We start from the raw sequence: 21,382 nt of genomic DNA, 5'->3' as shown, positions 1-21,382 counted from the left end.
CCGCCTGGGATCAGGCCGCAGAATGAGAAGAAGCCAGAGCTTCGAGATTAAAGGCCATACATGCCTCACGGCGTCGGATGGCCTTGTAATAGAAGAGACGGTGCCTGGGCAGCTCTTGCAGAGATTCCAGGATGTGCAAAGGAACCAGGGCCACCATGGCCTGCGGGCACACTCTCTGGCACTGGACAACACGGTGCCCCCCGGAGAAAAGACTGCAGTGCAAGAAAGAGCCCACCGACTGGCGCTTCATCGACGACACCTGCGCAGACTGCGACCCTTCGGTGCGGCGCAAGATGCTACGAGCAGCGTACGAGCAGGAGCGGGCGAGGCTGGTCGCTCGCTATTGTGAGGCCAGGGGGCCCGGCGATGGGGCGCTCATGGCAGAGCTCGAACACCGGATGGTGATGGATATCAGCGAGGTCCGCACGGCCAATTTTGAGATTGGGCTGGCGAGGGGGGATGTTGATGTTACGTGGGAGTTGTAACAGTTGTAGATGCAAACTACAGAGTGTACGGATCCATCCTGTTCGGCTCTTACCTCTTGCTACCTGGAGCCCATGATGTCAACTGGTGTCCCTCCAAAGGCTTCAAAAGCCATACAAGGGACGCTGCCGGGTGCTCCTCCTGCCCCCACACACCAAAACATCCAGCTCTTAGACTAAGGTGTATATTTCCTTATGATCGTCATCATTTAACTATCACACACCAACTGACCAGCCACTAGGTCGTCCCGGGGCTTGGTCTCTGGGACACCTACGGGACTTAAAAAATCGCTTTCCCGTGCTACTAGACAACGAAGAGCAGGAATGGAAGACTTTTACTATTCTACGTCGCGAGGCCTGCATGCTGCGCATGGTCGAGGAGATTACCAATACACCCGAGTGATGGCGCAAAGTCCACGACCAAGACGTCTGAGAGAAGTGGCGACAGGAGGCCCTTAACATCACCTGGCAGGAATACCTGAAGTTTTCCACCTTCACGCCCCAGATGGCCAATGCTTTAATCGCCGAGCTGCGGAAAAAGACCAATATATACGAAGAGACGGGCCTCGTCCCCGTTGTGGACTATTCGGCCTGTGTCCTCAAGTCGGACAGCCTCTTGCAACAGGACGAGCATCTTCTAGACAAACTCAAAACCACCGTTGCCCGTCCCGAGCACGTTCTAGATAATCAAAAGGACTGGCGCCCGCAAAGTAATCGGAAAGTCCTCGATCTTATTCATCCCTCACTCTACCTCCTGATTTATGGACGCACCCGGGTGCTCATGCACCGGCGTATCAATCTCTCCAATGCCCTCAACCACTACAGAATAGGAAGGCCTATCTCCAAGAAAGAGGATATTCGTATGAAGCTTCCCGAGGAGACGTGGAAACATGTACATAACTACATGACAGTCGTGTCTGCGCGGTTCCAATGGCTCCCCTGCGATATCAGCCATAGACCGCGCGAGCCTGTAGACTGCTGACTACAGACTGCCACATGCCAAGTGTATCAGTCACCGATAGCAGCGTTCACTAAGGGATGGGAGAGGGGGAAATTGGGAGAGCTGCCTGTTATACTCGTCCCCGGCAGTAAGCGAATAGATTGAATATTCATCGAATATTGTAGATGGTAGATGATTGAATATTGTAGATGAAAGACGCAAAATGGTAACATCGCAGCATAACATGGGCAATATTATCCATTCAGCGTCAGCTCGGAGTTTCTGACATCTAAATACCCATGTTAGGCTATGCAGATCCTCCCAGCAGAATCAAAGTTCGTCATCGCCGACTCTGACTCTGGCTACTGGGATTAGCCGTGTGCCCCAGGCCTTGACGCTGCCTACTGCCATGAATTTGAGCATCGGATAGTCGGCGAAAGAACATAGGAAAATGAGTTGTGAGTTGTGAGTGGAAAGTAAGAGGAAACTGGAAACTTGGTGAGCGTTTCATGGTGAGTGTGCTTAGTCATGATCACTACTTAGGCAACTAACTAGGAGGAGCTCCAGTGGGTTCAATGGGGGTCATCACATCCACAAGGTAGGTAGCTACGAAGTAACGCGGGGCATCTTCCGCCCACCATCTTCAAGCTAGCCATCTCGCATCTTTCTTTCTTCACCGCCAACTTTAGTTCCCGATCGTCATTGCCATCTTCCTCCTGAAACTAGAGGACACCTCAGAGCCAAATCGCGACGCACAAACCATGACGTCGCAGTCCGCCCAAGGGGATCACGAGCAGAGCCACAACCCCCTCGTGCTGACGGGGGGTAGCTCCGAGCTCCAAGTCATCCTGCACCCGCTCGTCCTCCTCTCTATCTCCGACTACATCGCTAGGCACACCTTGCAAGAACAGAAATGCCCCATTGTCGGCGGCCTTCTCGGCCAGCAAAATGGTCGCGAGATCACCATTGAGCACGCTTTCGACGTTCACATGAACCAAGACGCGGTAGAGACCGCTAGGTTCCACACACGACTAGAGCAAAGTCCGTCCCGGCCAGGCCCAGGAATGATTTTAACTACGTACTAAACATGGCATTCGCAGTGAAAACCGTTCACAAGGACCGCCAGCTCGACTTTGTCGGCTGGTACACCCTCCTCCCCTCGACGGGACCAGACGAGTCTATCCTCGGCGTCCAGCGATTCTTCCTAGCCAACTACAATGAGTCAGCCATCCTCCTCGGCTTCCACCCGGACGAAGTCGTTAGACAACACGCCGCCGGCGGAAAGCTACCTCTGACCATCTACGAGAGCAACTGGGAAGTCGAGGGTAGTGCCCGACCTGCAGACCAGGATGCCGAGGACAAGCGCATGGACGATGGCGAGACGGGGCTCCAGCTACGTTTCAGTGAGCTAACCTACTCGGTTGAGACGGACGAGACGGAAATGATTGGGATGAATTACGTGGCTGCCGGCGGTGCCAGTGCTGCTGCGACGGTAGCCAAGGAGGACAAGCCCTCGCGCTCGGTGGAGACGAACGGCAAGGGGAAGAGGCGCCTAGTAGAGAGTCCTGTGGAAGGCAAGATGGATTCCACCATGGCCGACGAGGACATTCTCACGCGCGAGGAGGAGGAGATGATCGCCACGCTCACCACCAAAGCCAACGCCACCAAGATGCTCCAGTCCAGGATCCAGCTCATCACGGCGTATCTGGAACGCCTCCCCCAGTCCTTTCTCAACGGAGATAAGGTTGAGGATGAGAGCATGGACGATGATAGCACGACCCCATCTCTGACCGTCCTCCGGCAGATCCAGGCGCTCGTCTCCCGACTCGACCTCGTCATTCCCTCGGACAGGGAAGCCTTCGAAAAGGAGATCCTTCAGGAGACCAACGATGTGCATCTAGTCGAGCTCTTGAACAAAGTCATGCAGAGCGTGGATCAGGCCAGGGATGTAGGTAAGAAGTTCAACATAGTCGAGTCGGCCAAGTACCGGCGCGCTGGGCCTATAGATTACACCCTAAGTTCACAGGGCATGACGGTAACCACTGGAGATATGATGATGAAGTAGGGTCTCGTCAAAGCATAGGGTGCAGAGTGTATTTCCCCGAATGGTTATTAGCTTGGCGTTGGGGTTCTTTGGTAGATAGGATCATGATGGAATATACTAGGATTATGGACCACCTAGCTGACACATGTCACTCCAAATAATGATTTTCATTTCTCATTATGAGTTGCTCACCATAAAGTGCTCATCTTAATCTGACCACATAAAAAGACACCATTAATGGGACCCCAATGAGGCCAGTCTCTTTGGCCCCTCAAATAGAATCGCATCCCATCAACGCCTCCCGAAAGCCGGACCCGTCCTTTGGGCAGTCTCACTTCGCAGGAAGGGAGAACACACGAAGCCAACCCCCAGGTTTCCCAGAAGTCCCCTGAAGAAGAAGAATGCAAACACCGTCCAATCTATAGTCCGCTATGAACTAGAAACCCAAACCATGAGGTTTATCTAGGCCTCAATCACAACCTTCAGAACTAATTTTCCATTGTCATCAGAAGTACGGCTGGCTAGCTCAAACGCCCCCTGAGCCTTGTCTAAGCCTTTGAAGCGGTGTGTCACCATGTCGTCGAGACTAGGTAACGCCCCGGCAGCCCCCTTCTTCTGAGAGCACAGAAGCCGGATACCAGTCGCATAAGTGTTGGCATAGCGGAAGATTCCCAAGATGTCAATCTCTCGCAGGTGGGCGACAGACAGGGGCAGGGTCTGAATAGGGGTGCCCATGCCAACCATGATCACCTTGCCTCCTGGCTTCGTAGAGTAGAGACTGGTGTGCATGCATATCTCCTTTCCCGTGCACTCGAAAGTGACATCATGCCCATCCTCGTCCTCCTCAAGTGTGAACTCGTCCGCGGGGTGGGAGACTGAGAGGATCTGGGAAGCAATGGCCTTTGCCCCATCAAATTGGCTGGCAGCAGAAAAAACGCTCGACGGTGTGATGACACCAGGGTCAGGTGTCGAAGTTCCAGATATGGCGGGAGACTGGAGGTTCTTCGGAATGACATATCCGTGAGTGGCAAACCCACGGGAGACAGCATAGTCGACCCTCCCGGCGTCAATATCGGTGATGGTGACCTGTGTACATCCAGACTGCCGAGCCATGGCAGCTGTCAGGAGTCCAACCGTCCCAGCGCCAATAACTAGGGCACTGGATCCTGGAGTGGGCTGCGCCCTGTTCATGGCATGTATAGCCACAGAGAGCGGTTCCAGTAGGGCAGCGGCATCATAAGAAACATGATCCGGAAGCCTGCGCATTGTTAGTATTCTTGCATGGCAAAGCGAGATAATAACAGAGGGATTCTCGGCGACTCACTTGTGGCACCATACGGCGGGATGATTTATCCTCTCTTGGAGGGTTCCTTGGTAATGGGGATAGCTCTTGGCACTGCTTCGGAAACGCAGCTTCTTGCAGAGGTTATATCGACCTTTGCGGCAAATACCACATTGTCCACATGCCACTCCAACCTCGAGAGCAACCCGATCGCCAATCTGGAAGCCACTTACTTGAGGGCCAATGGCGACAACTTCACCGGCCGACTCATGCCCAAGAGACAATGGGTGGCAGGCGCAGAGGTCGCCGTTGGCAAACTTCTTGTAGTAAGAGACATCTGAACCGCAAATTCCAGTTTTCTTAACAGCAATTTGCAGTTCACCAGCACCAGGGTTTTCTATTGTTTTTGACTCCTATAAATGGGTCGACCGTGGTTAACTCTCATAGTCCGGGTGTCTTGGGGTCGCACCACAGAGCGCGAGTAGGGATCGCACTCACTAGTCTAAGATCCCGAGGCCCATGCAGGACAGATGCGAAAATCGAGGAAGATTTTGAACTATAACAAGGATTCTGCTTTGGCATGTCCTCACCGGTAGCTGCTGGGGCCATGCTGGGATATGTGACGAGAAGCGTGGGATGAGAGTGGGATGTTGGGGGAGGGTGCAATATCGGCACCTGGATAACTGCCTATTGGGGAGGGAAGGCTGGGTGGGATTGGCTAGTGAGTGATTGTCGACAAGAACCCGAACAGCTGCCACGCGGGGGGGAAGCTGGGGTCTACCGTCCTGGGAGCGTCTTGAGTCTTCTCGTAGGAGGTATATATACGAGACAGTTTATGGGCTAGGTCTCGAAAGGATAGGTAGCCAGAGAGTGTCCCGGACTATAAACTGGAGTGATTACGAAACGAACACCGAGGACAAGAAGATGACGCAAAACGGAGAGAGGGTAAAGGAACCTGCTCATTCTTAAGTAGATAACGTGGAGTCTATGAATCTTATCCGCGACGAGAGACGGGGGGGATAACTGAATCAGTGGTGCCAGGGGCAGGGAGCTTTGCGCGAGAGAACCGAGGCTTCGATGCGTGGTCTGCCCAGTCATGAATCGGGCACTTATCTTGGTCAAAGCACGCCTCTGAATTTTCTTGACAGAACGTAATCTCGGAGTCGATATGCGGGAGAACCTTGAGCGACGCGGCATGCAAGAGTGATCCAGCCGGCGGAATGTGTGGGTGCGGACAAGTCGCCCATGCCAAACCGGGGAGCGGTGACTCCAACCAGAGTGGGGATAGGTGGAAGAGGACTCGAAGGTGGGCGGGAGGGATGAGGAAAGGGAAGGGTCTTGCGAGATAGTCAAGCCTTGGAAGCCACACACACAGAAACGTGCTAGCACGACACAATGCGAAGCCAAGACTAGTTCGAGCCCGGCTTTAACCCTCCAATGTCAAAGTTGAAAGGGAAATCGCATCGCCAGCCGGCAATAACAGCAGCACAGCAGCAAGGATGCGTTCCCACACACCTATGTCGGGAAATGGAGGGGCGAGGCCTTGCATGGGCAAGTCAGACTATCGGCGGCGATGGTGTGCATCAAACCGACGGGTAAGAGTGGATGATGCGACTTTGGCCATCAATGCCAACGATGTGCAGTGTTATGAGCTTTCGTCACACTGCTTCCGTCCCCTTACTGAAGAAACTAGAAGTGGCCATGGCTCGTGAGAGGCGGGGGCAGATGAATATACATTAGCGGGCTAGTCCAGTGGTCAGTGGTAATAGCCGTCTGGCCGTCATCGCCATAACAGAGAGCATGTGGATAGCGTCTCACAGACCTCCTAGGCTCCTACTTTGTCCGAGTGCTCCTCTGGCATGAATATGACCGCTACAGCTACAAAAAAAGATGAGGAACGTGCCCCTGGTTCTGGTACCTGTCAGCAAGCATGCCAAGCATGACTGTTGTAGCCAATGGCCAATGTCGAGAGAACAGCAGAGGCGCCAGCAAGCATGAAGCTTCGTCATAATGGACGGGGTATTGCCGAAAGAGATCCGACGTGGCGGCCCGTTTTGGCCTGTTAGTTCAACTAAAAAGAACATGAAGTCCATACTTGCATCCGAGCGGCCGCGAACGTAGACAGGGGGTTCAGGCCAGATCCACTCTCCTAGAGACGTGCCTGCCAGACATGTTGTTGCCGCTGGTGTGCCCGGTCAGATAGGTATACCGCAAGCGTGATGAGTATTCTGAGGCCCATGATGAGGTGAAAGGTTCAATTTTTCCGTCGAATGATGGAGCCAGACCTAGTCATGAGATGGCCGGAAGATCAGCCGGAAACTGTAAAGGGGCGAGTTGGAGCTTGGCGAGAGAAGATGTCCGGGGCGAAAAGATGTGGAGAGGACAACGAGAGTTCCAGGTTCCAGGAAGGTATAGAGGCAAGGGCAAGGCATCCATCTTGCATCTCAGCCCTCAGGCCACAAGGCCACACCCTCTGAGAATCCCAAATTCACCACCTGCAACCTCAACACTAGCAGGCGACACCCAAGGTGGAACAGCAACACAGGGAAAGAACGTTGCACCGCATGGCTGCCTCTGCTTGTACTGTGCTTACCTGTGCTTCTCATGTGCTTCTCCTGTGCTTTCCTCCTGCAGTTGAACATGGAACATGGCTGCTCTAATCCCTCCAACTCTGCTTGCGGCGCTGCCACACTGCACTTCGTCCCGCCACCATCACCGCTACTCCTACCTGTGTGGAACTGCTTACGCCCGTCCAGGAGACGAATCGGACGGAATACGGATGCCCGAACTCCTTTCTCAGACCGCAGTAGGTAATTAACAACCTGACTCGATCCGGACCTCATCGCCCGTGCAGGGAGCGCACACAGAAGGAGCAGCACCCCGAGCATCCAGAGGGTGGTGACAAGGGTATCGTGGTTGCACAGTGTTTCCTGCACGGGAGCCTGGAGACGGAGATTCAAAGCCCCCAAAAAATCTGGGCTTCTCCAACTCGTCCCCGAGTATCTACCTAGATACATCCCACAGAGTCAGCATGCACTTGTCAACTTACGGAGAGGTATAGTACGGGGTATAGTATGGAGAACGTATTAACCGAGTCTCAAATGCGACGAGCTTGCCTATGCAGGTGGACTCTGGAGCCACCTGAATCGCCCATTTCAGTGTCAACCCAAAAGCAAATCGGGTCGATATCGATATCTGCCTCACGCCCTCAATGACTGTGGGCACCCTTGTTCGCCTTTCGACCAGCCCCTTGCTCGGAAACATGACGAAACTCCCCCGCGAGTTGCGAATCACGGAGCGCCAAACCCGCCATCCCGACCCTTCCTTAACTAGCCCCTTGAATGATCCCCGAAACATGCGGCCATACCTGCAGCAGCGAATTTTGCCGGCCTATACCGGAAGAAGCCTGCGGGATATGGGTTCTGCCTCTTACTCGTAATAGCTAAGTAACGTAGTTGGGGCTGGTGCGATATCGGACGAGTTTTATTCGCCCTGTCGACTCTCGCTGTCCAGCTCCAGGTTGGGATATGGTCCCAGTTCACGATAATGCTATGACATATAAGAATCAAAAAGAGCCCTGGAGCTGAAAAGGCTGATAATGGAAAAAACGACAAATGGACGTGGGAAACGGTAATAGACTGACATGAGCGCAAGAATCTTTCTCTGTGTCTTGCCAGACTCATCTGGGACCCAGTCTTCTGGACCTGATCCCGACCCTGACGCTTTGTATTGGACTCGGGAGCTCCCCAACAAGCCATATCCTGGACTCCCAGAACAAGATGCAGGGTCCTAACCCCAGTTGGTTTATTACATTGTAACGGGAGGGTGTTCCCCACGACGCACCGGGCTCTCCGCAGCGATGATCTTTAATATCTCAGATGCCACTCAATCTGTAACATCATTTTGATGGCTGTAACAGCGCCCAAATGGACCCTTATCCTCTTCTTATTGCCTTCACGGACCCAAGATGCATGCAGCCGTTCAAATTGACCTCTAAGGCGCGCATGATCTCACCCCCGGAAACACTTAAACAAGCTAAGATACGCAAGACGCAAGCCGGAAGCCGGATTAACTCACTACCTACGTCCATGGCGAGCAAATCTTCATGGCTGGTAGCATCAGGATGGCCGGTTACAGAGCCAAGTGAGAATACTTGATGGGTGTCTGCGGGGTGTTGGAACCCGGAAGACGATTCGACTCGATCATTGTAACCTCAGAAATAAAGTATCCTGCAGGGTCCTCAAAGAACTCCACCCAGATACCAGCATTGTATTTTATCGGAAAGCCCTGGCCGAGTGCCATCCCGGAGTCACGGCTCCGAGCCTAGAGAACCCATCCGTCCTTGTGGACCTTCGGCACCGAGAGTGATATTGGAGTCGGGAGAGGAAAATGAAGGACGTTGCAGCTGTCCACTAAATTTGGCTACTCCTATGTAATCTTTATATCCAATTAGAAAGGGGCCCGGAGATGCAGCATACATTGTGTAGATCGGCCGTCTTCAAGAGGTTCAGACAGCCCCTGTCAAACACCCTCCTAGTCTGACCTCCATCAGGAGCGAAGTCGTTTCTCATATATTGTTCCTTCAGAAAGCCAAAAGGCCCCAAAGACACGTTTTCGCATTTCATGATACCGGCCGCTCCAGCTCCGAACATACATCCCAAAATTGGGCTCAACAGTGACATCCTCCAACCCATTAGATCAAGAGAGAGAGAAAAGAGCCCAAGGAACTGGAGATATATAGGGCCGATGAGTGTCCTAGTCACCTTAACTGCACTTCGGAACTTTAGCTCCAAGATTGGGCATAGTGTTGACCCAGGCGCTTTATGCGTCTAAGTGGTGAATCACCAGAGAACTACGACCACCATTCGTTCGAACCATTACGCTGCGAACACGTTTTCCCTCCTCTTACGATTATTATAGTAAAATGACGTATTTCTTTCTCCGTGTATCACTTTTGATCAACGCCAACCGCGCCAAGAATCATAGCGACAAGAACGGACTTCAAACGCCATGATACCGAAAGACTCGCGGTGGTGACCAGATTACCATTGGACCATGATATCTGACAACTAGATTCCCATCACTAATGACGAATTTAGGCCATCCTCGGTGTGGCACAACTATCGACGTGTCTCGCCGTGCTCGGTCAATTAGTATCTACTTTTGTAGTGAGCCAATGGTTCCAGCATCACTTATCCGGGAGCCGCCCTTGCCAGCTTCGGGAGGCTTGCACTGCAGCTCGCTATGCAGCCCATTTACCGCAGTCCTGCTTCAAGGAGGCCGCACAAAATCCCACCATAGGCCAGAGGCGGCAGAGCGGAGGGCGGGAACTAACCCATCCCAGCTGCAAGTACCAATCCATTACAAACCCCGGTGAACAACAACGAAGCATGCCAGGGCTGTAAGGTTATCGTTCCTCCCGTCCCCAACCTATAAACTCCCGCCTCGCACACTGCAGCTTGGCATCGACGGCAACCGGCAACAGGTTTGTCATGTTTATCACCTAGCCCATCTCACCGCTAGACTGTGGAGGGGCGGGTGTGCTAATAAGCGTGGGTTCGGAGGCACCTTTCACATGCATGGGCCGCTTCATGTCATGGGGATGCATTGACGGAACGCCAAATTTTCGGCACCATCACATCGCGATCTGTCCTCCCGTAGTCCATGGCATCATTTGGACTGGGCGGGTCTCGACTTTGTCCCCGTCCGTTGCACATTGTTGGCGTACCGAGGTTGGCGAAAAGAAAACCGGGCATCCAAGGCCGCCGGCAGCCGCTGGACAATACAGCGAAACAGTCGATACATAGGGAGCGGCACGGAACATATGTGACGATGCATCACAGCTAATAAGTATTGACCTGATTTGTTATCATAGCGGTTAAAAAATGACGAAGTAAAAAAAAAACATCCGGCACAACGCTTCGTCTCTCTTTACTCAACACAATGCGCCAGCCTTCAATCAATCAAGTCAGAAGGTGCTCGTGGCTAACCGACTGGCAGCGTTTCTGGCGTCGATGCGGTCATCATCGTCCTCATCCTTGGGTCCTGCGAGGCCGCTGGTGCCCAGATGGCCAGGGCTAGAGTCATTTCCTTCCTCGGCATCGCCCTCCTCGGGCAATTTGCCCATGAAGCTGCTCGAAGCAGTGCGGCTGGTGGCGTCCGAGCGACGCGGAACACCACTCCAAGCGTCCCCCTTGGGACCTTGGCTGGCAGCGAGGCTCGAGCGTCGGACTGTGGGGTGAGATTCGCGGCCAAGGCGGCTCAATCCCCCGGAGGCGTCAATAGCGCGGATGTCAGGGCGAACGCTCTCCAACAGAGCAAGTGTTCGCCTCTCGGCTTCGATCTCGCGCAGGACGTATTCCCTGATGCTGAGGCGCAGGTCGGCGGCTGTGCGCGAGAACCACTTTCGGCGCTCCTGGACGAGGTTCTGTGTCACGCTAGTCGTCTTGTTGTAGAGGTATGATTCGTGCTGGCGCGCCTCCTCGAGAGCAGCAATCGCCTCGTCCACCTTCTCGCGTCGGACGCTGGAACTGGCCTTGAGGCGATCGGCCGAGTTGAGCTTACTGCGGGTGACCTCTTGCGCCTGGATGAATTCGCGCATGAGAATCTGTCGGTTGGTAAGGGTCTCCTTGACGACGAATGCATCCTGCGAATGGTGTTGGAAAGGGTCGCCGATGGTCGTGGCTTCTGCCGTGGCTTGCGCTGCATGGTAGTCGCCCATGGTCTGCACAGCCTTTCCAAGCTTGCGGAAGGCATTTGCCAGACCGGGGTGAGGCTCCTGGACGTGCATGCTATTGAGTTTGACACCGTAATCGGATTCAGCGAGTCCAAGACCTGTGAAGCGTAAGCGTGATGGCGACCATCAGAGCGAAATATGATGACGAACCTCTCCGAGACTTTACGAGTTTATCCACCTTGTGTCCAGCATCCATTGACCCGAGATAAAAGAGCTTAACAGTCGGCCGAGCATCCGCAAGCTCAGGGGTATCATCTGGAGGCGGCGCAAACTGCTTCAGGATCTTCCTCCGAACGCCAGTGGCCGGCTGTTTCCTCTTGACTAGCGGGCTGTAGCCAAAGTCGCTCTCCACAAATAGAACCATCTCGTCGTCCTTCATGAGCACATCACTGCTGCAGACGTAGTTGAACCAGCGCTGCATAAGAGCCTTGACCCGCGCCTCATCCTCGTCGGTGCCCGCGCCGGCGGACGTGACAGGCGGTGGGACTGCAGGTACCATGGCTTCCGGGTTCGCCGACACCAGGTGCTCGGCAAGCTTAACAAACTCGGAGTGGAGTCGTCGGACATCGCGATATTGTGTCGTGCGGAATCGTGGCAAGTTTGTCTAAGAGATGTTAGTTTTTGAGACCCGGAACGGGGCGGCATTAAGTCAGCCTTACGTGGATATCAAACCGCAGGATGGGGTCCTTCTTTCCAGTACGCTCAAGTCCCGTGATCTTCGCCTGCAGTCTATACTGTGGCTTGGCGGGCTTCCGAGGCTCCTGCGCCCGGGCAGGCTGCTCATTCTGCGCCACCTGTTCGCCCTCAGCGACGGCGGGTTCGGGGACGGATTGTTGCGATTCGGCTGCGGGCCCAGATAGAGGGGAATTTAGTGCTTCAGAGGGCTCCTTATCGCCTTCTCCTGACGCAGTCGTGGCAGTGCTGGGTCGCTGAAAGCCCTCAGGTGCTTCCGGATCTGGAGCGAAGCCATTCGAGCTTTGGGGATTGATTGGAAATGGAGCGGGTTCTTCGCCGAGATTGTTGAAAGCGGGACGGCTCTGTCGTGGCGAGGCCGATGGTGAATTATCCCAGGGGGAGGCGCCCACGGGATCGTCCGCCTCGTGTACGGGAGCGCTGTAGTCCATGGCGGTGGATGGGATTGGGTAAATGGAGGTGAGGGTCCTGAGGCTGTCGTCACGGGGCACCGCTATAGCTTCCAAGGGGAGCAGTTTTCCGTGTCTCACTATGCGGCGGCGCGCATGACTCAGATAGATCGAGGGTTGCTCAAGGCTCAGGCGCGGAAGGTTCGTGATTGCGTGCCGAGATCCCCAGGACTGAGGCCAGCGAACGGATGCTCGCTGACGCAAGTCGCTCGCAGAGGTCTCCGCACCGGAAGGAGGCTGTACATTGGCCGATTTGCCGCGGCCTTATCGCGCTTAACTGACAGCACTAACAGACGCCTATCGCCTGGCGCCCATTTGGGTTAGTGCGGGGCAGTAATTTTTTGGCAAGCAGGCCAGACCAGCAGTTGCCCAACCGTCCTCCACATCACGACAAGCTTCACAATAGGTCCTCTGGTTTCTCTTGCGCTCGGTCCAGGACCCTTTAATTTTTCCAGACCACAGAACCGATTTTGAGTCATTTTTTATTATTCTACTCGAAAATGGGAAAGAAGCGAGGAAGAGAGCTCGAGGGGAACGACCTCGCAGCTGCGGACCCGAACGTGGACAAGATGGATGAGGATGACGAGGAGGTTGGCTTCACATGCTCGGGTATAGAGGGGCTGTACTGATTGAAACGTGTAGGACTTTGACATGGTGAATGTCGACTTCGAATGGTTCAATTTCGATCCCGAGGTAGACTTCCACGGTACCAAGACCCTTTTGCGACAGCTCTTCGACGTCGATGCGAACCTTTTCAACATGTCGGCTCTAGCGGACCTAGTCCTTTCGCAACCAACAATTGGCTCAACAGTAAAGGTTGATGGCAAAGCCACCGACGCATATGCCATGGTGACGGTGCTCAACGTGGCCGAGCACGCCAACAAGGAACCGATGACCGACGTTGCCAAGTACCTCATCGAAAAGGCGCGAACGAACAGCTCATTATCCGCCATCCCTCCCTTGATCGAGAGCGGCAAGCAGGTCGGCCTGGTCTTCTCCGAGCGGATGATCAACGTGCCGTCCGAGATTGCGCCGCCACTATATTCCATGTTGATTGAGGAGGTCGAGGCCGCCGTAGAAGACAAGGAGCCCTACGAGTTTACCCACTACTTGATTCTATCCAAGACGTACCAGGAGGTTGAGTCAACGCTGGACGGGGGGGACCGCAAGCGTAAAAAGGCCAAAGAGGAGGCTCTGATATACCCCTTCCATCCCGAAGACGAGGTCTTCCAAAGATATGCGCAGGCGTACGGCAGCTTCCATTATACAAAGGAGGAGGACGCGGTGGCAGATAGCAAGCGGGCGTTCCAGGAGATGGGGGTGAAGACGTTTGGGCACATGATTCTGATTGAGGCGGGCAAGTTTCAAGAAGCCGTCAAGGCAGTTCAGGAGTATCTAAGCGCGCCGCAATAGAACAAACATCAATTCTCTGGCCTCAGCCTCTGCATCAAGTACTCCACCTCAACTTCCTTCGTAAGCGGGATGACAAAGTCCTTATACATGGATACGACGGCATCGACATTGATCTTGGAGGGGCCCTTGCTCCCGTCTGTGTTGGTGGGATCCGTGCCGTAGGTCTGGGCCTTGAGACGAAGTCGGTCGAGAACCGTCTTTTCCACGGCCTTGTTGGTGATGGCCTCACCAATGGCCTCCCGGTCCTCGGCCTTGATGAAGCGTGTGTACTTGTCCACGTCGGAGCGGAACTTGGACTCGGCCACAAACTTGCCAAAGTGAATTCGCCGGGAGAGAGCCTGGAGGCAGGCAATGTCACAAGTGGCGGTCGACCCGTAGTTCTCCTCAGACTCACCTCTGTCCTCACGGCCAAAGTCGGGGCAGACGGCGGGCAGGAACTTTTCAACGTAGAACTCCTTGATCTTGTCGTTGACATTGACGTCGTTCTGGTAGAGGACCTTGGGGTAGTGGAGGGGCCTCAGGATGGGCTTCTGGACAGCATCAGGGAAGAAGGGGTATTCGTCAGGAGACTCAAATCTCCGAATGAGGGACTGGAGCTTCTCCTGCTCTTGGAAGTACCAGTCCAGGAAGCTTAGCTGACTGTTGGGGATGTCGAGGGCCCCAGGCGTGTAGATGGTCTATGCCAAGGCTATTTGTCAACAAAACAAGTCGTATCCAGCAAGGAGAGGAACTCACCTTGTTGAGGGCAAACTGGACACGCTCAATGAGATGAAAGGTGATGGTATCCTCCAGACGACTATCACTATCAGCGGTTGAGGGGTCTTTGAGTGATTAGCAGCACTCACATGAGCTGAAACCGAATTCTGGAGAGCTCCAGAGCCTTGGAGGCATCGCCAAGATCCACGGCAGCGTCCATGTTGGTTACTGTGTGACGATGGTGACGACTTCGGCCTGATGTTCCGATTCCGGTACCGGATCTACTATTCGTAGATGTTCGACAGTGCCCAATTTACACGAGATGACAGTAATGACCAGCTCAATAGCCCAAGATGAGAGCAGGGACTGAGAGCTCTTGAGAGGTGAGAAAGGGTACTTTTATGATGAAGGACACTTTGAGCAGGCGTGGTTTGCAGAGCCGGTCGCCGGAGTATTTACGATTTCTGTCAGGCTTTGGCAACGATTGTTAGTGGCGGGTTGGGCGAAGATTGGGTGTGGGGCCTGAGACAAAATACTCCGTACATGCACGGGAAACAAATGTTGAGTATTTCTACTAGTACGAGGTAGGATTGGTGGAATCATCAGATATATAGATTGAGGGTTAGATTAAATCATACATTATTCAACATGGAGCCCTTTTTGGGGTTACTGTAACTGGCACTAATAGGTGTCTGGCATTGCACCAACACAGCATCCGTTAGGCTGGTACAAGGTGGACACTGAGATGGGGATCGCTCAAGTGGGCATCAACAACTCGCAGACAGTCGCGCGTCATTGGCGCATCTCGACGGTGCACCGCAAGGGACCTCGGCCCTTGGAAATCTCTCCCCTTCCCCAGACGCCCGTCAACCTCGACGCGCGCTCGCACGCCAGAATATCCCCCAACGGCATACATTCGCTCAGCGCAAGACGTGGCTCCGCTCGAGCCTCTGCGCCATGGCTGACCCCGAGGGCTACGGCTTCCCAGACGACGGCGCCGGCGACGATGACCAGTCCATCATCTCGGTATGTCCCTTAAGTTGTCTTATCAGACCCGCCTTGCGCCATCCGGGCGCATCCGGGCGTACCGTCAGTCGAGAATGGGCGCGAAGGCTAACCATTCCATGCTGCTTTGCAGACACGCGGGCTGGAGGCCTTTGGCCGCAAGGTCACAACCACAGCGAACCATTTGATCGGCCCCAACGGCGAGGACGTGAGCGGCCACTACAAGACCGCCATGGCTGAAGTCCACAAGCAGTTCAAGAGGCCAAACATGCAGCGGAGCATGTTCTCCATGGCACGCACGACCCCGACCGACATGGTGCGCTCAAAACTCTCCACCAACGAGATCCAGCATCGCGCCCTCACCCACCTACCCGACGAGCTCCTCAGCAACATCCCAGAGCATGAGAACTCCTACTCGCTATTTCAGGGCTTCCAGGCCAGCTTCCCGGAGCTCACGGACGAGGGCAAGAAGCACCGCCGGCGCGTGTCGAGGGGCAGGAAACTAATAGACGACGGGAAAGCATCGCCCGGCGACCCCGGCGACCCCAAGCGTCTGGGCCAGCTGAAGCGGGAAAAGGCTTCAATGATGCACGAGTTCGGCCTCCTTAGCGTCCGCAAGAACATGGCGAGTGCCGAGATTCGGGAAATCGACAACAAGATTGCCAACCTCCACGGCATGCGAAGAATTATACTGGAGAGGCTGGCTGGGTTAGAGCAAGAGGAGGCGTTATTAGAGCATGACCGTACGTTGTTTCGTTGCCGTTGCTACGAAACAGGACTGACCAGCAGTAGTTATCGACGTCGAGAGTCGCGTGGAAGAGGCGCAGGCTTTGGTAGACGAGGCCGAGGAGATTGCCAAGCACACGGCGACGCAAGACGAGAAGGATCTGGTGGGCGACGCCGACGACCACGAATTCATGTCACAATCGGTATACGACAAGATTCCCGCCTCGCCCGGCGGCACACGGAGGGCGAAAAAGGTCCACCGGAAGAAGTCGATGCCCATCCTGCACGAACACTTTGAACCTGGGTCCAATATCCGCGAGATTAGAGCGCATAAGGACACCATCTCAGCTCTGGATTTTGACGCCCCCTTTGGAACCATGGTGACGGCCGCGCTAGACGATACGGTACGAGTCTGGGATCTCAACGCGGGAAGGTGCATCGGTCATCTAGAGGGCCACACGGCCTCGGTCAGGGCGTTACAGGTCGAGGATAATATCCTGGCAACGGGATCCGTGGACGCCACCATCAAGCTTTGGGATCTGAGCCAAGCGAGATACGACCCCTACGGCGACAAGTACAGCAAGGAAGATAACGACGAAGATGCCATTGCTTGGGAGAATCCCGACGATCAGCCCGTCGACCCTCCGGATGGCAGCATGGACGACTGCGAGCTTTACACGCTGGAGGCCCATGTGGACGAGATTACGGCGCTGCACTTTAGAGGCGACGTACTGGTTTCTGGATCGGCTGACAAGACCATCCGCCACTGGGATCTCGAAAAGGGGCGCTGCGTCCAGACGCTCGACGTCATGTGGGCGGCCGCGCAGGCCACAGCAACCATCGGCAGCGGCGACAACTCATGGAGGCCGACGGGCCGGGCCGCAACGAGATCGGCTGATTTCGTCGGTGCTCTACAGGTCTTTGAGTCTGCCCTGGCTTGCGGTACCGCGGATGGCATGGTTCGTCTCTGGGATCTCCGCAGCGGCCAGGTCCACCGGAGTCTAGTCGGCCATACTGGGCCTGTGACCTGCCTGCAGTTCGACGACGTCCACCTGGTCACTGGCAGCGCCGATAGGAGCATCAGGGTAAGTTTCTGTAACTCCAGTCATATTCGGGACGATTTGCTAACAATGACGGCCAGATATGGGACCTGCGGACGGGCTCGATATTCGATGCTTACGCCTACGACAACCCCATTACGAGCATGATGTTTGACGCCCGGCGGATAGTCAGCGCCGCGGGCGAAGACGTAGTCAAGGTGTATGATAAGGTAGAGGGCCGACAATGGGACTGCGGCGCCGGCATCAACGCCGCGGAAGAAGGCAAGAAGACTTCCATCGTTGAGCGCGTGGGTGTTCGCGATGGATACATGGTTGAGGGCAGGCGGGACGGCATTGTAGGAGTATGGACGTGTTAGAGTATATAATGTGTAAAGATCGCTCAGCAAAATAAATGTATACAACATTAATTCGCATCACTTGAAGATCTAGGGTTGAGTTAGTTTGGCGGAGATGAATATGTCGGTCGAGTGCCAAAGTTCCAGGGTAATATTGGGGAACGTGGGTGGTGGTGAACAACAGTAGAATTTTAGAACCTACCTACTAACTTCACACGACAGAACGGCCACAGCCATCTCATTCCGCTGTCCCAAGCTCAACCCCTGAAACCCATAATGATACATACCGGCGCGATAGAAAATCATGGAAACTTCCCGGGATGAGCTGTTCCAGCGATACTACGATGCCGCTGGCGCCATCTCCATTCGGTCTCCAACGAGGCACAAAGGCGTGGCCGATGCTCAACCAGACGACTCCTCCGCGGAGAATGCAGACCTTCTCACAGATCCCATGGAAAGGCTCCTGAGCAGGCAGGCCCGCCTCCTCCAGAGAATACACAGCACGCAACGTGGAGATGCCGGCGACTCCTCTTCAGTGGACGACGTCTTGGTGCTGCAGCGGCTGGACGATCTGGCCTCCATAGTCGTCTCGAAGTTCTACGCTTACCGTTACGATCGCGTCCCGGACTGCTGGGGCTATCTTTACACGGATACCTTGGTGCTCATAAGCTATTTCCACCTGTTACGCTTGCACCACGCCGAGGGGGATTCCCAACAGGAGCTGTGGAGTCTACTGGTCGAGAGCCTGGACAGGGCACTCATCACATCTGGCGGGCAGAGCCAGCACCTGGGCCAGCGGTGGATTGAGGAGACAATGGAACTCCTGGACTCTGTCTTACAGCAGGAAACGGACCAGCGTCCTAGCAAACGCCAAAAGATGTCTGATACCTCCACCATCTCTCTCGCTGAGCCTTACGGGAGACCCAAGCTGTCCCCAAGCAGAGAGTGTCCCCGGCACCGGGGCTGGACACTCGACAAGTTTGAGAGCTACATGAACAAGACCGGTGCTCCCAAGCCAGTCGTCTTCACGGACCTCATCGGCGACTGGCCTGCCCTCACGGACCGGCCCTGGCACAGCGTGGACTACCTCCTCTCCCAAACCCTCGGGGGCAGGCGACTCGTCCCCGTCGAGGTCGGCCGGAGCTACGTCGACGAAGGCTGGGGCCAGGAACTCATCCCCTTCCGGACCTTCCTCGACAAGTACGTCCTCGCCGCCGACCCCCAACAGCAGCAGCTGCAGCAGCAGCAGCACCGCCCTCCGGTCGGCTACCTCGCGCAGCACAACCTCTTCCGGCAGATCCCCCCCCTGCGCAACGACATGCGCATCCCGGACTTCTGCTGGGCCGACGTGCCCCCGCACCCGTGCGACCCGTCCAGGGACCAGCCGGCGCTCGACATGCCGCAGCTCAACGCGTGGCTCGGCCCCGCGCGCACCATCACCCCCCTGCACACGGACGGGTACCACAACCTGCTGTGCCAGGTCGTCGGGCGCAAGTACGTGCGGCTGTACCCACCGGGGGCGACGGCGGCGATGCGGCCGCGAGAGGTGGAGAACGGCGTCGACATGAGCAACACGGGCGCGGTGGACGTGGGCGTCGTGGAGGGGTGGGATCCCGTCGGGGAGGAGGGTGCGGACGGGGAGAGGCAGGTGGAGAGGATGAGGGAGAAGCTCAAGGGCGTGGAGTATTGGGAGTGTATACTGGGGCCGGGCGATACGCTGCTGATTCCTCTTGGCTGGTGGCATTACGTGCGGAGCTTGAGCGTCAGCTTCAGCGTTAGCTTCTGGTGGAACTAGGTAGCAGGTGGCACTCGCGGTTTCCCAATTATGAGAGCGTTCACATATGAGGTTTCGTATTTCAGCGAGGAGCTTCTTTTGCCCCAGATGATCATCAACTCGTCCGCGCATCTTCCACGCTCTCACCACCGCCCTGAGCTCCCCTGCGTGCCTTGGCCCCTGCCTTGAGCGTCTCCCACTTCTCGCGGTACCTCTCCAGCGTCTTCTGCATCTTCTTGTTGTCCCTCTCCAGCATCTCGACGTGCTGCTTCATGGCGGAGAACTCCTGCTCCAATTCTGCCTGCCCATCCCGGGGCCTGCTGCTACCAGCACCACCCCCAGTATTAGCACCAGCGCCAGCGCCTGGACCCGTCGAGAGCGGCGATCCCGGCCGCATCAGGCGATAGCTCTCGGCCATGTTCTGCGCGCTGGCCTCGAACGCGTGCAGGCGCTTGGTGAGCTTGTCGAGCATGTCCTTGAGGGACCTGTTCTCCGTGTGCAGCTCCTCGATGGTGTTGTTGAGATCCCTCTCCGTGCGGGCGCGCCCGACGCGGCGCTGGGCGCCGGGCGACAGGGGCACGGGGGTCTCGCGCGCGTCCACAAAGTCATCATCCTCCTCAATGGAGCCCTCGCGGGCGACGGCGCTGTGGGCGGATGCGCCGAGGCGTCGCTTCTCCTTCTCGGCGTAGCTGAGGATGTTGGCGTATGATATGGTGTGGCCGCTGGTCGGGACCACGTAGAATGATTCGCTTGGGCCGTAGCCTTCGTTGGTGATGGCACGCATGGTTGCCTTGGAGTATATATTGGACAGGTCGGCATCGTGGGCCTGCGGGGACGGGAGCTGCTTGCGCTTCGATGGGGATGGCTCGGGCGTCAGGGGTTCTTCTGAGACCGCGGATTCCTCCTGGATGAGTGGCAGACCGGCAAAGGCCAGCGGTGCCGAGATCCTGTTGATGATACTACCAAAGGTATTGTAGAATCTAGTGTATCCTGCATCCTCGGCCGTGGGCTCCTTCGTCGCTGGCGCGGGAGGGGTAAGCGCTGCGGCCCGCCGTGTGCTGTGGGAGTCGCCCTTGGTTGAAGGCGAGGCTGGCATGGGAGGGACCCAGGTAGGCTTGCCGGACTGATGATCGATCATGTTCTGCATCTTGCCCTTGGACCCATCCCGCCTGGGACGTGCCTCGACGTTGCCTGGGGCCTGGTCGTTGGAGACGCTCGGGGTGAGCGGCTGGCCCCTGTACTTGGATCGGATACCTCTGGCCGAGGCGAGATTGCTGGCTATCGATGACGACATTTCGCGGGCGGCAAGGCGGCGCTGGGGGGGGAGACCTGGCTTCTGGGCAGCCTTGGAGGCAGGCGACCCGGGGCTCTCCTTGGTGCGCTGGGCATCATCGCCTCCGCCGGAGCCATCGTGGCCGGCCTGGGTCTTCTCGTCGGCGACGCTGTCGGAGTTGTCGGATCCAGACTGCTGCTGCTGGAGGTGCGGGGGCTGGTGGGCGGGCAGGTTGAGCAGGGCGGCGAGTCTGCGGTGGTGATCCTCGAGCAGCTTGAGCATGCGCAGGGCCTCGACGCTGGACGTGGCAGAGGCGGCGCTGGCGAACTCGCCTGCAGCCTGGGTGTGCTCGTTGATGGCGACGGTTGTGTCAGAGGCCTGGCGAGTCGCAACGGCGGCGGCGCGTGCGTGGTCGTGGGCTTTGACGAGGGGCGAGATTTCCATATTGATGGCTAGACGCGAAATGGCCTACT

General features: G+C 55.9%; 8 protein-coding genes across 8 annotated transcripts; 4 read left to right on the top strand and 4 right to left on the bottom strand.

The window, feature by feature from the left end:
* Positions 1-131: 131 nt before the first annotated feature.
* ACO1O0_004282 (uncharacterized protein) lies at positions 132-485 on the top strand (the record flags this gene model as incomplete). Its single annotated transcript, XM_083193722.1, has 1 exon — positions 132-485. The coding sequence occupies one exon, from the start codon at positions 132-134 to the stop codon at positions 483-485; it is 354 nt and encodes a 117-aa protein (XP_083050670.1).
* A 502-nt stretch (positions 486-987) lies between these two features.
* Positions 988-3,487, top strand: ACO1O0_004281 (COP9 signalosome complex subunit 6; the record flags this gene model as incomplete). The annotated part of the gene is made up of 3 exons (XM_083193721.1): positions 988-1,374; positions 2,112-2,463; positions 2,523-3,487. The coding sequence occupies 3 exons, from the start codon at positions 988-990 to the stop codon at positions 3,485-3,487; spliced, it is 1,704 nt and encodes a 567-aa protein (XP_083050669.1).
* Positions 3,488-3,928: 441 nt separating this feature from the next.
* ACO1O0_004280 (chaperonin 10-like protein) lies at positions 3,929-4,922 on the bottom strand (the record flags this gene model as incomplete). Its single annotated transcript, XM_083193720.1, has 2 exons — positions 3,929-4,724; positions 4,918-4,922. The coding sequence occupies 2 exons, from the start codon at positions 4,920-4,922 to the stop codon at positions 3,929-3,931; spliced, it is 801 nt and encodes a 266-aa protein (XP_083050668.1).
* A 5,794-nt stretch (positions 4,923-10,716) lies between these two features.
* Positions 10,717-12,608, bottom strand: VPS17 (retromer subunit VPS17; the record flags this gene model as incomplete). Its single annotated transcript, XM_083193719.1, has 3 exons — positions 10,717-11,582; positions 11,635-12,088; positions 12,144-12,608. 3 exons carry the CDS (start codon positions 12,606-12,608, stop codon positions 10,717-10,719), a joined length of 1,785 nt encoding a protein of 594 aa, XP_083050667.1.
* A 518-nt stretch (positions 12,609-13,126) lies between these two features.
* On the top strand, positions 13,127-14,039 carry BCP1 (protein-transporting protein BCP1; the record flags this gene model as incomplete). The annotated part of the gene is made up of 2 exons (XM_083193718.1): positions 13,127-13,216; positions 13,269-14,039. 2 exons carry the CDS (start codon positions 13,127-13,129, stop codon positions 14,037-14,039), a joined length of 861 nt encoding a protein of 286 aa, XP_083050666.1.
* An 8-nt stretch (positions 14,040-14,047) lies between these two features.
* Positions 14,048-14,955, bottom strand: ARO7 (chorismate mutase ARO7; the record flags this gene model as incomplete). The annotated part of the gene is made up of 3 exons (XM_083193717.1): positions 14,048-14,716; positions 14,775-14,841; positions 14,885-14,955. The coding sequence occupies 3 exons, from the start codon at positions 14,953-14,955 to the stop codon at positions 14,048-14,050; spliced, it is 807 nt and encodes a 268-aa protein (XP_083050665.1).
* A 737-nt stretch (positions 14,956-15,692) lies between these two features.
* On the top strand, positions 15,693-19,657 carry MDV1 (uncharacterized protein; the record flags this gene model as incomplete). The annotated part of the gene is made up of 5 exons (XM_083193716.1): positions 15,693-15,761; positions 15,874-16,483; positions 16,533-17,551; positions 17,608-17,862; positions 18,161-19,657. The coding sequence occupies 5 exons, from the start codon at positions 15,693-15,695 to the stop codon at positions 19,655-19,657; spliced, it is 3,450 nt and encodes a 1,149-aa protein (XP_083050664.1).
* A 94-nt stretch (positions 19,658-19,751) lies between these two features.
* Positions 19,752-21,353, bottom strand: ACO1O0_004275 (uncharacterized protein; the record flags this gene model as incomplete). The annotated part of the gene is made up of 1 exon (XM_083193715.1): positions 19,752-21,353. The coding sequence occupies one exon, from the start codon at positions 21,351-21,353 to the stop codon at positions 19,752-19,754; it is 1,602 nt and encodes a 533-aa protein (XP_083050663.1).
* Between the last annotated feature and the right edge of the window lie 29 nt (positions 21,354-21,382).

The sequence above is a fragment of the Amphichorda felina genome, assembly GCF_050947745.1.
Source record: "Amphichorda felina strain 45539 chromosome Unknown scaffold_4, whole genome shotgun sequence".
In the NCBI taxonomy this organism is placed as follows: domain Eukaryota; kingdom Fungi; phylum Ascomycota; class Sordariomycetes; order Hypocreales; family Bionectriaceae; genus Amphichorda; species Amphichorda felina.
Note: the sequence above shows the minus strand (reverse complement) of the source record. Positions and strands in the feature narration are given on the sequence as shown.